Here is a 16,509-nt window from a genome sequence, read left to right on the forward strand (position 1 = left end):
CAGTGTCTCCGGACAAGATGAGCGCCGCCGAGCCAGTGTCTCCGGACAAGATGGCCGCCGCCCTGCCTGTGTCTCCGGACAAGATGGCCGCCGCCAAGCCTGCACTTCACGTCAGTCCTGCCGAGCCTGCACTTCACGTCAGTCCTGCCGAGCCTGCGCATCACGTAATGCCCGCCGAGCTAGAGACTGTACACGTAATGCCTGCCGAGCCAGAGACTGTATATGTAATGCCCGCCGAGTCAGAGACTGTGGACGTCATGCCCGCTGAGCCTTCACCGCTGGTCCCGTCCAGCCCTGAGCTTTCACCGCTGGTCCCGTCCAGCCCAGAGTCTGTTTCACCGCTGGTTCCACCTAGCCCTGAGCCTGTTTCAACCTCAGAGCCTGAATTCCCACCCAGCCTCCCTCTCCCACCTCCTCCCATCTGCCTCCTCCTCCCATCTGCCTCCTCTCTACCTTTCCTCCTCCACTGCCTGTCAGCCCCTCTGCTCCTCTGTCCACCTTTGAAGAGGTGGAGTCGCCGTGGGTCTGCCTTCCACCAACTCCACCAGGGTCGGTGGATCCCCAGTCTCCACCTCCGACCTCCTCTACTTGAACTCTGCTTCAGCCTGCCAGTACATTACCTCCACCGTGGCTCCTACCTCCCTCACCTCCGCCGTGGCCCATCAGCCCACCAGCTCCACCAGGCTCCCTCGTCCCCCCGGTTCCACCTTGGTCATTCCTCGCCCTGCCCTAGCCTCTCGGGACTCCTTTCCTCTGGCTTTGCCTCATCCATCCATCCCTCTAGCTCTGTTGGGCTCCTCACTCCCTCCGTATTCATCCTCTGTCATCAGGCTCCGCCGTGGTCTTCTGGATCCCCGTCTGAGCCTCAGTCGCCGGAGCCGTCGACGTCGCCATGTCCTCCCAGTCCCTCAGCATTGCCCGGTCTCGTCGGCTCTACGGCTCCATCCTGGTCTCCTCAACCACCTGCCTCTCCTCCATCAGTCGGCCCCCTGGAGTTGTCAGCCCTGCCTCCACCATGGCTCCTCCCTCTGTCGGCTCCACCCTGGTCTCCTCAACCACCTGCCTCGCCTCCGTCAGTCGGCCCCTAGAGTCGTTAGTCCTGCCTCCCCCATGGCACCTCCCTCCATCGGCTCCGCCCTGGCCGCCTGCACTGCCTGATCCGCCCTGGCCGCCTGCACTGCCTGCTCCGCCCTGGTTGCCTGCACAGCCTACGCCGCCCTGGCCACCTGCTCCGTCTGCTCCGCCTTGGTTCCTCTTCGGCGCGAGGTCACGCCTTCCGGAGGGGGGGAGTAATGTCACGCTTGTTCTGTGTTGTTCCTCTGTTGTCACCAGTCACATGTCTGTCTTGTTCAGTTTTCCTGCTTGTCATTATCAGTTAAGTTAAATCACCTGTGTCCTGTTAATTATCATCTGTCTCACCTGTTTCTGTTCATCAGTGTTAGTATTTAGTTCCCTTCAGTTCAATTAGTCTTTGTCTGTAGTTGTTGTCGTATACTCGTGTTTTGAGTGTTTACCCTGTCTGTACCTTTGGAAGTATATCTGTGATTAAACTCTTACATTGGAGCCTTCAGCCTTACGTCTTCGTCTGCCTGCACTCACAGCCCGTGACAGGGAGGGGATAAATATTCCAAAACTTTATGAAAATACAGTATGAGAATTAACTGCACAGTTATTATAAATGTTTACTTTGGATATTATACAATTTGCATGCATACAAAATTTGTGGAAAAAGACTAAACATTTTCAAAATGTTTTCTACTCTAACTTTGAACCAATTCTATAGAATGGCCCATATAGCCCATTTGAACAGGATTTGTTTCCAGGTATGACTGTGTACTACAAGTGAAACATTGTAGTTAAACCAATTCATAATCCCCAATACTGAAATTACAGTACAAATTTAGAACTGAAACAAATGCAGGCTTCTATTATTGCAGCAAATTTAAGCAAAGTAGGTAAAAAGTAGCTAAATGTTAACATTGTGTGCCCAGTTTTTCTATAGGCTAATTTAGAAAGGCTATGCATGTCAAGGTTATGTGTCTTATACTTTGTGTTATTTTAATTTGTAAGTAGGACTAGATTTTGGTACTGAAACATAACAGTGAAATAAATTAAACTAAATGATCGTAAAATTAAAACATAGCTGTATGGTCAATGCTTCAACTTGTGCATCACAGTGGTTCAAGCGCTCTGAGTTCGAATCTCAACTCTACTATCCTCATAATTTTGTTTATAGTTTAATAGGATATTTGTCAAAAATAAAAACTTCTGAAATGTTCATTTATTGATTCGAAACACTTTTCGGAGCTTTGTTATTCATTGTCTGTTATTTTTATTAATAGGCATTTAGACGATAACACTGAAGCTTATAGGCCTACAGCATGTCATACACAGAATGTATTGGGTCATTGGAGACATGTTTGTGTATGGGGATCCTAAGAATTATTAGGCCATGGATGTTGGCTGACAGCATTTATGTTTTACCGTTCTTGATGCTTAAATAGGTAACATATTATTAAAGTCAAGCGTTTTGTTTAATAATAATGGCACATTACAACATAAATTTGCTACATTCCAGTAGAGCCTCTGTTGCGCTCCACGACGACAAAACCCGAAGGTGCTGTTGAAGGAGATTATCAGCTGATCGCACCAGAAAATGAAGGTGATGAAGCTCGTCTTTAATCTGCTAAATTACTGTTTTGTGAATCATTCACGAAATTGAGATGACTGACAGTGATACCCAGCCATAGCAAACAGATTTTCAAAACAGATCCGTACATTGAACAAATCAGAAAAAAGACTGACTTTGTTGACTTCTACAAAAAATAACAGACTAACTAAATGGTATTGCTTTCAATATAAAAACCAATCAAAATGTAAGAGAACACTAAAATTAATTCAGTTTAAAACCCCATCACACATTTCAAGGTTTAAATAAAGAGTCAGGACAGTTTATTTATTTAAAACAAGTTGAGTTTAGCGTTTCCATGTGCGATGCAAAATGAGAAATACAGAATCTTATTCTTGCGAAATTGCAGCTTTGCTGTGTACAATTAAAACAGTAGGCTACAAAATAAAAATTGTACAAAGCAACATAAATTAATATTGGATGTTTTTCTTTGCCTCTCTCTCTTGAGGACGTGCTGGATCTCTTTTTAGCAAGTTTCTTTTGTCTCCCTCACTGCGCGCAATCTCTATTCTCTATTGAAATAAGGGGCCCTATTTTAACGATCTGAAACGCAAGTATCAAGCGCGAAACGCAAGTAACTTTGTGGGCGGGTCTTGGGCGCTGTTGCTATTATACCGGTGGGATAAATGACTCTTGCACCCGACGCAAATCTAAAATGGGTTGGTCTGAAGTAGCTTCATTATTCATAGGTGTGGTTTGGGCATAACGTGAAATAAACCAATCAGAGCGACATCTCACATTCCCTTTAAGAGCAGGCCAGCTTGTTCCATGGCGGATTGCTATTATAACGGCGGATTTGCCAGGTGCGCGCCAGGAGAGGTTCAAAGCCGAGGAGACCGACGTTCTGTCAGGGCCGTAAAACACAGAGAAGTGACATTGGGGATGGGAGAAACCCACACAAATTAGCTTTGGTTAAACAGGCGTATAATAATTTGGGTGAATGTGTAAGCTAGATTTATGCCTATTTTTTCATATCTTCATGGACACAACAATGATTTCCCTCGTGTGTTAATATTTTTCCTTGTAATAATGTATGGTTTTCTAAAAATGAGAACTGCTGCGTCTGTGTGTAGATGAGATAAGCAAAGTGTATGCGCGTTGTGCACATGCTACATTGATTATGGCCAAGCATGCGCCCTTAAAATAGCATATGAATAACATGCGCAATGCGCCACTGACTTTAGACTGTTTTTCCTGGTCAGTGGTGGAATTGTTTTCTAAACCTGCAAAATAGCACCAGGGAACGTTTGCTCCGGAACACGACTCCTCTTTGCGTTGAACTTTGCGCAAGTTCATTTCCTAATTTACCGACGTGCGTCTGTGGAGGGAAAAGTCCGCTGTGCGCGGGTGCAAAATAGGAATGATACATGCGTCGGTGTACAAAGTCAATTGCGCTGGGTGCAAGATAGGGCCCTAAATGTTTCAGGATAGAAACACATCATACAGCTGATAATACTGTATAACAACTGTAACTGTACAAAAAACAACTGTAACAAATAATTTAGCCTTTGTTGCTTCAAAGAAAAAGCCTTGTTGAATTCACCTTAGGCTACAATAAAACGAGGTTGGCGCGCTTCGCCTTCACCCCCACGATAAAGCCACTGAACTGCCCCTCCAAACCCCCCATAGGCTCTCTGAGAGGAGCGTCTGAGACAAAGAGAAGTCACAATTCACACTTAGACATGAGCATTATTAAAGTGTTGATAATGAAAGAATTAAATCGTTTAGGCTACATGTAGTAATTAAAGCCCTGCATTTCAGCCCGAGCCCGACGGGCCCCGACTTTTTTACGCCCCTAGGGCCGGGCTTCGGGCCAATTTTCACGTCATAGTTCACATGCGGGCCGGGCCTCGGGCCTTTTTTGGGTTATCCTTCTTTTTATATTTTTAGACATTAATTAAAAAAAATATGAGAAGTTGACATCGACGATAGAAAAACAAACATAGAAAGACATTTAATAACCTCATAACTTTCATAATCTTATAATTACACTGACATATGATTGACATGACAGTCTCACGCAAACACGCACAGAAGGTTTCCAGTCAGCGCAACCAACGATTCACCTCATGTGCAAATAATGGAGAACATTAAGAGAAAAATCGCAGAGTGATAGAAGAGAGGACTGGGTTCAAATCTTCCACTGTGGATGCTATTTTTTTTCTCCACGATGTTCTGTAAGAGACTGTTCTAACGTTTCGTTTGATTGGACTTTATTTTCGTTTAACTGTTGGAAACTACTGGAAAAAAGAATGGCCATGTTCTGTGGTGCATTTTTGAGGTAAGATAACCTGCAAGTTTGTTTTTGATTTATTTAATTTAATTTGTTTAGATTGGCTATTGCTCATTTCGTTTGAGAGCGCTGTTGCGAGCAGCCTGAGCCTGCCTCAGTATTTCAAAAAATTTTACTCACTGTGGTTTAATAAATAAACATTAAACTAACTGTCTGTGTGATATGCTTGAAGTGTTTTATATCTATGGATTTTATTGTAGCCAAGTAAAGTATTAGCGTTGATTTGAGAGGCTAAATTGATTAAACATGTTTTGCTCGCTGTTGGCTCGGCTTGCTTGGTCGTAATTTTTTTTTTTTTTTTTAAATGCTCCAAACATTTGTCTAAATTAACTTAATAAAGAAATGAAAAGAAAAGAAACATAACTAACAAAACGGACATATTTTAATGGCTGCAAATAGGGCAGGCTGCCGCTGTGAAAAAAAAAAAAAAAAAACGGGCTCGGGTCGGACTCGGGCTGATAATTCTGATGAGCTGTCGGACACGGGTCGGGCTAGGGCCTGAGCGTCTCGGGCCAGGGCCGGGCTCGGGCCTAGATTTGAGGCCCGTGCAGAGCTCTAGTAGTAATATTTCTGTTATAAAAAAAATTTATTAAAGGGGTGGTTGAGTATAATTTCACTTTTCTAACTTAAGTTAGTGTGTGTAACGGTCACCAGCTGGAGTGCCCTTGAGAGCCACCAGAGGGCACTCCACATAAGAATATTATCATTCACAAACTAGCCTGCACTTCACGCCAGTCCAGCCGAGCCTGCAATTCACGCCAGTCCAGCCGAGCCCGCACTTCACGCCAAATCTGCCGAAGCCAAGGCAGTATGCGTCATGCCTACTGCCCCTGAGACTGAGAGCGTCATGCCCGCTGTGCCTGAGACAGCAAGCGACATGCCCACCAAGCTAGAGCCTTCACCGCTGGTCCCGTCCAGCACAGAGCCTTCACTGCTGGTCCCGTCAAGCACAGAGCCCTCTTCATCGCTGGTTCCGTCCAGCTCAGAGCCCTCTTCGCCGCTGGTCCTGCCCAGCTCAAAGCCCTCTTCGCCGCTGGTTCCGTCCAGTTCAGAGCCCTCTTCATCGCTGGTCATGTCCAGCTCAAAGCCCTCTTCATCGCTGGTCCTAACCAGCTCAGAGTCCTCTTCGCCGCTGATCCTACCCAGCTCAAAGCCCTCGCCGCCGCTGGTCCCGTCAAGCTCAGAGACGCTTCACTTCCTGCCTGCCGATCCAGAGACTGTTCACGTCAGTCCTGCCGAGCCAGAGCCAGAGCCAGAGCTTCACGTCAGTCCTGCCGAGCCAGAGCCAGAGCTTCACGTCAGTCCTGCCGAGCCAAAGCCAGAGCTTCACGTCACTTCTGCCGATCCAGAGACTGAGCTTCACGTTACTTCTGCCGATCCAGAGACTGAGCTTCACGTCAGCCGATCCAGAGACTGAGCTTCACGTCACGTCTGCCCGTCAAGAGTCTCGTCCCGCCGAGACTGAATCTGTTCCTGAGCCTGAATCTGATCCTGATACTGAGCCTGAATCTGTTCCTCTTCCTCTTCCCGTGCCTGTGTCTTCGGACAAGATGGCTGACTCTACGCCTGTGTCTCCGGACAAGATGGCCGCCGCCGATCCAGTGTCTCCGGACAAGATGGCCGCCGCCGTGCCAGTGTCTCCGGACATGATGACCGCCGCCAAGCCAGTGTCTCCGGACAAGATGGCCGCCGCCGATCTAGAGTCTCCGGACAAGATGACCGCCGCCGAGCCAGTGTCTCCGGACAAGATGGCCGCCGCTGATCCAGAGTCTGTTCAAGTCACTTGTGCTGAGCCAGTGTCTCCGGACAAGATGGCCGCCGCCAAGCCAGTGTCTCCAGACAAGATGGCCGCCACCGAGCCAGTGTCTCTGGACAAAATGGCCGCTGCCACGTCGACTGAGCCCTCAACAGAGATAGCCGTCGACACGCCTGAACCTGAGCCCTCAACAGAGATGGCCGCTCTCACGCTGTCTGTTCCTGTCGCTGAACCGGTGTCTGTTCCTGAGCCGGTGTCTGTTCCTGTTCCTGAGCCGGTGTCTGTTCCTGTGCCATGGTCGCCTCACTGGCCGCCTGAAGGGTCGTCTCCTCCCTGGCCGCCTAAAGGGTCGCCTCCGCCCTGGCCGCCTGAAGGGTCATCTTCTCCCTGGTCGCCTGCACTGCCTGCTCCACCCTGGTCGCCTGCACAGCCTGCTCCGCCCTGGCCTTCCGCCCTGCCGGAGTCTTCAGGTCCTCTTCCACTGCACGGGCCTGGCCCTCCATCCCGCCCACGGGTCCGCCTCCGCTCCACCTCCCTCCTGGATAGTTTTAGGAGCGTCTGGAATACGCTCCTTAAAGGGGGGGCTATGTAACGGTCACCAGCTGGAGTGCCCTTGAGAGCCACCAGAGGGCACTCCACATAAGACTATTATCACTCACAAACTACATTTCCCATAACTCACTGCCCGGACTCATCATCACTTATCACTGATCACATTCACCTGTACCTCATTCACTGATTGCATTCACCTGTGTCTCATCATCCTGTTAGTCTCAGTCTATTTATACCATGTTCATTCATTCACTCACCGCGAAGTCTTGTTTAAGTGTTACACTGCAATTCCGAGCGTTTTCCCTGGTTTCTTGTCTTTTGGTTTATTTGGATTTCTTGCCCTGTTCCCTGGATTACTCTTTTGCCTCTGGTCCCTGCCTGTTTTGTTTGTTTCTTTGTTGGTTTGTTTGGACTGCCTACCTGTGTTTTGACCTTTTGCCTGTACACTGGATTACGCCTCTGTATTACCCACAATAAAGCTGCGTTTGGATCTAAAGCTTTGTGTCTCGGAGCAGTTTGTGACAGTGTGTAATGTTGCTTTTTGAGCATAAACAACATCTGCAAAGTTACAACGCTCAAAGTTCAAAGCAAAGGGAGATATTTGCTTTTAAAGAAATCGTTTTTTAAGGACTACAACAAACAGCTGGTAGAGACTACACGACATTCCTCCAGGTTTAGTGACATCACCAACCCTAAAATTTACATAAACCCCGCCCCCGGGAACACCCAGTCCATGTTGAGAAGAGGAAGAGTTGTTGTTGTCAAGCACATTTGTGAGTCAGCTCAAACTGTAGCATCCGTCTTTTCACATGCAATAGAAATTCACTCTGTGTGCATCTCACAACAGTTCCTATACGAGCAATTTATAGATTATCATGACAGAATATGCTAATTGAAGATAGTTAACTCCACATCAGCTACATAAATTCATCAACTAACCATTCAGAGATGTCCTGTTGCATTCTACGTGTTGTCACTTCTTCTTGAGTCTCTCCATCTTTGTCTGACTCCAGTTTGAACATAAAAGGCAGAACAGTTTCTGTCATTTTAGTGTGTGTCTGCGTGAGGTAATCAGAGCTGCTAACACACAAGCTCTTGAAACCCTGCCCTCTGTGTCGGGAGCAGCAGCTCATTTGCATTTAAAGGGCCAGACACAAAACGGTGTGTTTCTGCTCACCCTCAAAAAGTGACAACTTTAACATGCTATATAAAAATATCTGTGGAGTATTTTGAGCTACAACTTCACACACACAATCTGGGGACATCAGAGATTTATTTGACATTTTGTGAAAAGGGCACTCCTTTAACTAAAGATTTAATTATTTCAATAGAAGCATTAAAATGCTAATTCGGTTTAGGCTAGCTTTTTTCAAGCAAAACAAAATACAAACTTCAAACTCATGTTCATTTGTTATCATGAAAAACAAATGTTCAACTCAATATTAAATTCCACAGGGAAACCAGGGTGCGATTTGTGAATAAGCAGAGTGTGGTTATTTTTTTTTTTTTTATTCAAGGGGAATAAAAATAATTCAGCAGAAGCAAGACTATTTAGACCAGAAGGAAATCTCCGTTGCCCCTGGCAAATCGCACCTTGCTTACAACAATGTTTTTAAAAACTATTTGGGCCCTATTTTAACAATCTGAAATGCAAGTATCAAACACGAAACGCAAGTAACTTTGTGGGCAGATGTTGGGCGCTGTTGCTATTATACCGGTGGGATAAATGACTCTTGCGCCCGACGCAAATCTAAAATGGGTTGGTCTGAAGTAGCTTCATTATTCATAGGTTTGGTTTGGGCGTAACGTGAAATAAACCAATCAGAGCAACACCTCACATTCCCTTTAAGAGCAGGCGCGCTTGTTCCATGGCGGATTGCTATTATATATATTCCTTGTAATAATGTATGATTTGCAAAAATGAAAACTGCTGCTTCTGTGTAGATGAGAGAATCAAAGTCTATGCGCGTTGTGCACACGCTACATTGATTATGGCCAAGCATGCGCCCTTAAAATAGCATATGAATAACATGCGCAATGCGCCACTGACTTTAGACTAGGTTTTTCCTGGTCAGTGGCGGAATTGTTTTCTAAACCTGCAAAATAGCACCAGGGAACGTTTGCGCTGGAACACGCCTCCTCTTTTCGCTGAACCGGGAGCGCAAGTTCATTCCCTAATTTACCGACGTGCGTCTGTGGAGGGAAAAGTCCGCTGTGTGCGGGTGCAAAATAGGAATGATACATGCGTCGGTGTACAAAGTCAATTGCGCTGGGTGCAAGATAGGGCCCTTTCTGTATAGGGAACCCCATAAAGTTGTTTTTGTTGTTGTTTTTAACAGAACTGTTTTTAAAATTACTATTGAAATTATTATACAAATGTAAATATTAATAATATTAATTTTAATAAATATTAATTTAATAAATATAAGCAAAAAACAAACAAACAACAACTATATGGTGTGACAGTTTTAGAACTAGACAAATCTCTTTGCATTAATAATAATAATAATAATAAAACAGTTGTCCATTTTTGTTTGTTTGGGATTTGAACCCGTGTCATCTAAATCATTGAAACCTAAGTTCTACCACTAGAACACAAATTTACTAGAAAGCCCAGAAGAAGGAGAGAGAAGCGGTCTTCATTCATCTCATTCCTCAATAGAATAGTAAAAATTATCAGCGTCATTGCACCTAATTTATTTTCACTGACTGCGATAGGCCTATGATGGTCTTTTGGTGTATTTTTTGTTTGTTTGTTATTGCACTGCTCCCTGAGGAATAGGCTTCTATTGCCCACCAACGTCTACACAATATGAAACACAGGCTATATTGTTGTAGTCTCTATTTTTTACTTTTGATTCTATTTTTCTCTTCTAAAAGTTTGTTCTATTCGGTTTAAAATTGACTATTACATATTTAATTTTTGCTTTTGTTAAATTTAACCAATTATGTTGTAGCCTAATAAACATAGGCTATTTTATTATTATTTTTTTTTCTGTTCTTAAAGTTTGTTTTATCTATTTTGTTTTGTTTGTTTATTTTTATATATATATTTAATCAGTCTCATTCTTGTTGAAATAATGAAAAAAGTTTTTTTTTTTTTTACAATACGTTGTGTGTGTATGTGTCACATTCACCATCTGTCTTCGTCTGTGTCTGCACTACAGTTCCCAGAATCCTCCTTCATCACCTGCACCTGCTGTTCGTCATCATCATTATCTTAACCTCCTTCACCTGTGTTCCTGTTATCATCATCTGCATCACCTGTCTTGTGTTCATCTGTGTGTGTATTTAAGTTTCTGGTCTTCACTTGTCTTTGGCCGGTTATTGTTTGTGTTTGTGTTTGTGCACGTGCACTAGCACACTGTTTCGAGCACACTGTTTCGCAAAGCCCTTTTCGCCGCTGGTCCTGCCCAGCTCAAAGCCCTCTTCATCGCTGGTCCTGTCCAGCTCAGAGCCCTCTTCATCGCTGGTCCCGCCCAGCACAAAGCCCTCTTCGCCGCTGGTCCTGCCCAGCTCAAAGCCCTCCTCACCGCTGGTCCCGCCCAGCTCAAAGCCCTCTTCATCGTTGGTCCTGTCCAGCTCAGAGCCCTCTTCATCACTGGTCCCGCCCAGCTCAAAGCCTTCTTCGCCGCTGGTCCTGCCCAGCTCAAGCCCTCTTCACCGCTGGTCCCGCCCAACTCAAAGCCCTCTTCATCGCTGGTCCTGTCCAGCCCAGAGCCGCCTTCGCCGCTGGTCTCGTCCAGCCCTGACCCGCCTTCACCGCCTGTCTCATCCAGCCCTGACATGCCTTCGCCGCTGGACTCCTCCTACCCGGAGCCTAAGCCCGTTAACCTCCCCAAGAAAATTTTGGGGGTGGGCAATAAGTCCTATGGGGGGCCCTGCCGAGACGGTTCCCAGTGCTGCCTAGTCCTTCTGGGACGCCGCTTCAGCCTGCTCCTCCATGGCCACCCGAAGGGTCCTCTCCGCCATGGCCGCCCGAAGGGTCCTCTCCGTCATGGCCACCGGAAGGGTCCTCTCCGCCATGGCCACCCGAAGGGTCCTCTTCGCCGTGGCCACCTCCTCAGCCTGCACCGCCATGGCCCCCTGACCAGCCTGCTCCGCCTGGACCGCCAGAGGGGTGGTCTCCTGCTCATTCTTCTCTTCCTCGACCAACCGAAGGGAGGTCACCACCTGGATCATCCTGGAGTCCGTCCAGCTGCACCCGGTTTGCCTTCCCTTCACGGACTCCAGGATTGGATTTTGCCTATGGAAATAAATATTGAGTATTTTGTATCTTCGCTTGACCTTCGTCTTCTTCTTCAACCCGCTGACGTTACAGTATGTGTGTTTTTTTTAAATAAACAGAGCCTACAAATACACTGTTTGTTCAAATAATACGCATGTATGTTTCGTTTGTTAAAACAACATTCACCAAATTGTCTTTTTTTTTTATTTAATAATAAAATTAGCCATTACTATAACATGCAGTTTAAACTCCACCAAATATTAGGTTGTTTCATTATAGTACAGCAAATGTCAATAGCTCTTTTTTTTATTTTCATGTTTGTTGTAGGCTTATTTGGAAATTACCATAGTTGTAGTATTTCATCCTTACTGTTAATTGACATTAGCCCCACTTACGTTTCGAAATGCAGCAATTGTAACTGTTTTGAAAAATGTCCCTTTGCGCCACCTGGCAGTCATTCCGTGAACGACTTTGAAATGCGACTGGTTTATCTTTGCCGCGGTGACTTTGCCGTGGCAGCTAGCGCAGCGGTAATAGGCATTCTGGTTGACTACCTACTGTATATATTTCTTTTGTCCTCGAATTCTTTCTTGCGGTACCCTCTCAGTGACATACCTGACTGAAAAGCTCATTATGCGGCTCATTATGCATGTCATGGTCTTTTCAGGTGTGAATCACAGCATTATTCATGATCATTCACGCCCCCACACATATTGCCTTTCTACTCAAAAAGTGTATTACTAAATTTAAATCAATGTATTGTTTTATGTGAATGAGTATGCAGGATGATTTTCTTTGTCTTGTGGACACAATATTTAGTATGTTTTTTGTGGCCGTTTTTCAGAAACTTAATTTTTTTGTTTTTTCAATATCCATGCATAAACATCAATATTGCAAACATGTACATACATATTGCACATATTATGGTAGCCCTGTTAGTGCTGAATAGAGTGTAATTACACCTTTGTCATTAATATGTTTATAAGCAACTGAAAAAAAACACAAATGTCAGGGCATGTCAAAACATCTCAAGGACCCCAAAAACACCTCAGAACCCAGAGGGTTAAAAGGGATCTGGAGACTTTTGGCCAGGGAAATATCCATGAAGTTCCCGGCTGTACCGGAATTAAGCAAGGCCTGGAGTTGGCGTTTTTTGTCTCCCCAAGTGAGTGTGATGGGAAGGAACAACCCAGAGTTGGAAGGTGAAGCAGTGTGAGGTTCAGCCAAAGGAGAGAGCATTCAAGAATCCAGAAGGGGTATAGTGAGTGTTTAGCCATCAAAGACTCTGTCTCTGACTCAGCTGTCTTGTGGCATTGGACTGTGGACTCATGCTGAGCAACTGTGGCCAAGAGTTCTTGAGAATTAGACGTCTCTAGGTTCATTGTGGTGGCTTGGTTATTCTCCGGGACTCAAACTCGGGTCTCTGACGCAAATGTCTTACTTTCCACCGCTGAGCCACTGGAAGGTGTTGAACACAATTGTCAGATGCTCTCTTTACGCTGAATCAAAATAGTTTATTTTAAAAAGGAAAAGGGCACACAAATCCCTTTCTTCAAGGCAACCACAAAACAGAAGAATATCCTGACCAGAAAGGATACAAAGATCCAAAAGGAGAAACAACAATTAGTGATGTGACATTTGAACCGAGGCGTCGGAGCTTGTGTCGAGAAAAAATGGGCGTGCCAGATGAAGCCGCGATTCGAGTCTTGTGTTGTTAACGTGAAAATCACTTGACTAATGACAAACAAGGCCTCGGTTTGTGTGGATACGTCATCGGTTCGGTCTGAGTGTCGCTTCTGGATAAAGGGTGATCGAAACTCGCGCCACCTTGTGGGTGTTGTCAGGAGTAGTAGAAGCAGATGTAGTAGTGTCAGAGAGTTAGATAACTCCCATTGTCGTTATTGTGTCACAATATTGTGTATTGTGTTAGGGCTGTATATTATTACATTATATCAGGTTTGAATAGTTATAGTATATTGTTATTATTAATTATAGTAGGCCTAGCTATATTATAGTCTTGTTATATTAGTTAGATAAGATTATTTGGATTGCTTTGGACTTTTGGATCTGGACTGGACTGCTTTTTGATTTGGATTGCCCTTTTTGATTTGTTTGCTTTTTGTGACCTCTTTCATTTTCCTGGTAATGGAGCCAGCAAGAAAGAGGAAATCCTCCCCTGTCTGGGCTCAACAGAAGAATCAGTGTCCTCATTTATACCAGCTGGCACTGGCATTTTTATGTTCCCCTGCATCCTCTGTGGCTGGAGAGGTTTTGTTTAAGAAGAGGAATTGTCTAAACCTCAACACACTTGAAAAAATTCCCCAGTCCCATAAGCACAACACTGCACTAAAACTAGTAACAGTTCACTGCACAAAACCCCCCAGAAACAATTTTTAACTTTTCCCACCCCAGACTATTCTGTTACAGTTTACTTTATTACACTCCCTCCACCATAGGCACTCAACACAGTGTCACTTTTGCTGTTCATACTGTCACTATCCAAATAATTTATGAATAATTAATTAATTGTGTGTGTGACAGTTGTCTCTGCACAAGTAAATTCAGACAGAGAAAGATACATATTTTATTTTATACCCAGGCAATGGACAAATGTCTGCTCAGGTCACTGATTCAAAATTAATTAATTTGTCTGCTATTTCTTTGCACGGTAGCTAGGTGTCACTAGTGAGCAATGCTGAATGAAGTTTCGAGTAATGAACCTTTGGGTGAAGCAATGGGCTGCAAGGTCTCAGTGGTTCAGGAAGCCTCATTTTGCCATCACTAACAACAATCTCTACAACACAAACTCAGGAAAAAAGGTTCTTAAAACAGCAAAAATAAACTCAGGGAAACAATCCAGAAGGCACAAAAGAAACCTCTTGGAGCAGGAGCAAGAGCAGACTTACTGCAGTAACTGGCTTAGGAACATCAATAACCATGGCACTGATCACAAAAGGCACAATATTAGACATGAGAGTTCTATAGGGACCTCTAGTGGTCAAACTAAAACATTACAAAGCAAAAACTCTGACAAGTGGGCTAAGAAAAGTATATCTAATTCAAGATTGGATTGGACCATGGGCGTAGATTACGCGGGGGATACGGGGGACGTGCCCCCCCCCCCACTTTTTATAACATGTAAATTATGTCCCCCGCACTTTTTCGTAGTGTGTTCACGACAAGTTGAGGTTTTCGCGGGCCAATGTGTATACATCCAGATTTAAAATTCAAAGAGTCAAGATAGTCTATACGTGAGTTTCACGTTTCCATGGTAATCAGTCACTGGTGCATCACAACACTGAATTATCAGTCACTATTATAATATAAATATACAAGAAATAAACAAAAATAAAAATATGTTGGGCTGCAGACTCAATGCATACTTTGATCATGCCAAACTCTTTCCACTTGATTTCAGACTCCAAGAAACACAAAGCCATTAACTGACTCACCATTGCCATGAGGGTGAAAGAGAAGTTTGGTGTCATCTGTGGAGGAAAGAGACTGTCGTTGCACAGAGCGATGCAAGCACAAGACCATGAAGAACAACAAAATAGTATTTAAGCTCTGCATGCAAAATGCACAAAAACAATGACATACATTACTATTCTAGCTGTAAGACCCTAAAGATCATGCAAATGAATCCTTAGTCATCAGAAAAATGTTGCAGTTATGAGTGTGATGGGTTATGTATCATGGTTCTTATGTATGTCTTGGACATACTCGCCTTCAGTCACAGGACTGGCGGGTAGAGCTGCAGGAGAAGGAGTCATCGATGGCAGTGAAGAACTAAAAGGGCTGATTGAACTCTCTGGGCTTCTCTGTGCATATTCGTCACATGTGCCTTTTGCCTTAGAAAAGAACATACCAACTCATATTATTATGTTTTAAATTCAAGTACATGCAAAAAAAAAAAAAAAAAAAAAAAACAGCATTCACTTTGTTAATGGCATATGCACTCTCATGATCCTAACATTGCCCATGAAGCCACCATATTTGCCACATGAAGTAAATAATGAAGTGTTGTATCTTATTATTTGGGGTGTGACAAGATCTCATTCCACGAGATCTTGCGAGACTAAAATGTGACGAGATTTCTCGTCAGATGAAAAGCTGTCTCGCTATTTCGCCATGGCGGAGAGTGATAGTGAAATTAGCATAGAATTTTTCCATCGCTACATTCACATTACATTATGGTGCCCACTGTCGTTTTGCTGTTAGTTCACTGATCGCGTGACGATGGTGGAGGACTCATTACATAGCAGAACCTAAATGTCTGCCGAATGCCTAATCTTGTAGAATGCGCACTCCGCACCGCCAGTTTCCTATACACAGAGTATGTGCACTCGCAAATTCGAAAGCAAAAGTAAAACATGTCCTCCCTGATGCGGCAAATTAGGCTGCATACTATAGCCTGTCTCCCAGTATCAAACCTATCTCTGGACAGTGTAGTTGTGGCTCTGGTCTCTGTTTGCACTTTGAATACTGAGAAAGTACTTTGATTATGGTTTCACTTGCATGTATTGTTTGCACTGTTTGAATAAGCAAAAACTGTTATTTTTTTGTTTTATTTACACTGTTTTTATTTCTATGCCCAGGTAGCATGGTGGTATTGATACAATGTTGAGTTTTGATCCAAACCATAATTTTGATTGAGATTGACATTTCAATATATAAAGTGTGTTGGACCAGCATTGAAATTTTGATGAAAGATAACAGCACACATGGGTGGAGACAATGACATTGAACTAACAGCGATTTGTAGTTGATGAGCACAAGATCATTCAGGCATGTATCTCTGCAGAACACTAATGGGTGTTTATCAATCAGTTGGGCGTTTTCAAACCACAATGGGCATTTTCAACCGCTTTACCCGATTTGCTCTAATCCACTGGGGGCTTGGTTTAGGGGTGGGCCTTCATGATTTTAGCAAGTCTGTTGAAAAATGGTTGAAAAACATTTATTGTAGTTTGAAATTGGCCACTGATTGG

The 16,509-nt window shown here is 44.3% G+C and overlaps 1 protein-coding gene across 1 annotated transcript in view; it reads right to left on the reverse strand.

Moving 5' to 3' along the window:
• plxdc1 (plexin domain containing 1) overlaps nt 1–16,509 on the reverse strand; it is a gene marked incomplete at its 3' end in the record, with an annotated part of 661,275 nt that overhangs the window by 21,240 nt on the left and 623,526 nt on the right. Inside the window, exons 11-12 of the mRNA XM_081393609.1 lie at nt 15,246–15,369; nt 14,971–15,006 (exon numbers count right to left, since the gene is read on the reverse strand). Coding sequence (XP_081249735.1) covers nt 14,971–15,006; nt 15,246–15,369 — 160 coding nt within the window. The remainder of the gene's footprint in view (nt 1–14,970; nt 15,007–15,245; nt 15,370–16,509) is intronic.

Source organism: Scardinius erythrophthalmus (assembly GCF_964197995.2).
Source record: "Scardinius erythrophthalmus genome assembly, chromosome: 18".
Classification (NCBI taxonomy): Eukaryota; Metazoa; Chordata; class Actinopteri; order Cypriniformes; family Leuciscidae; genus Scardinius; species Scardinius erythrophthalmus.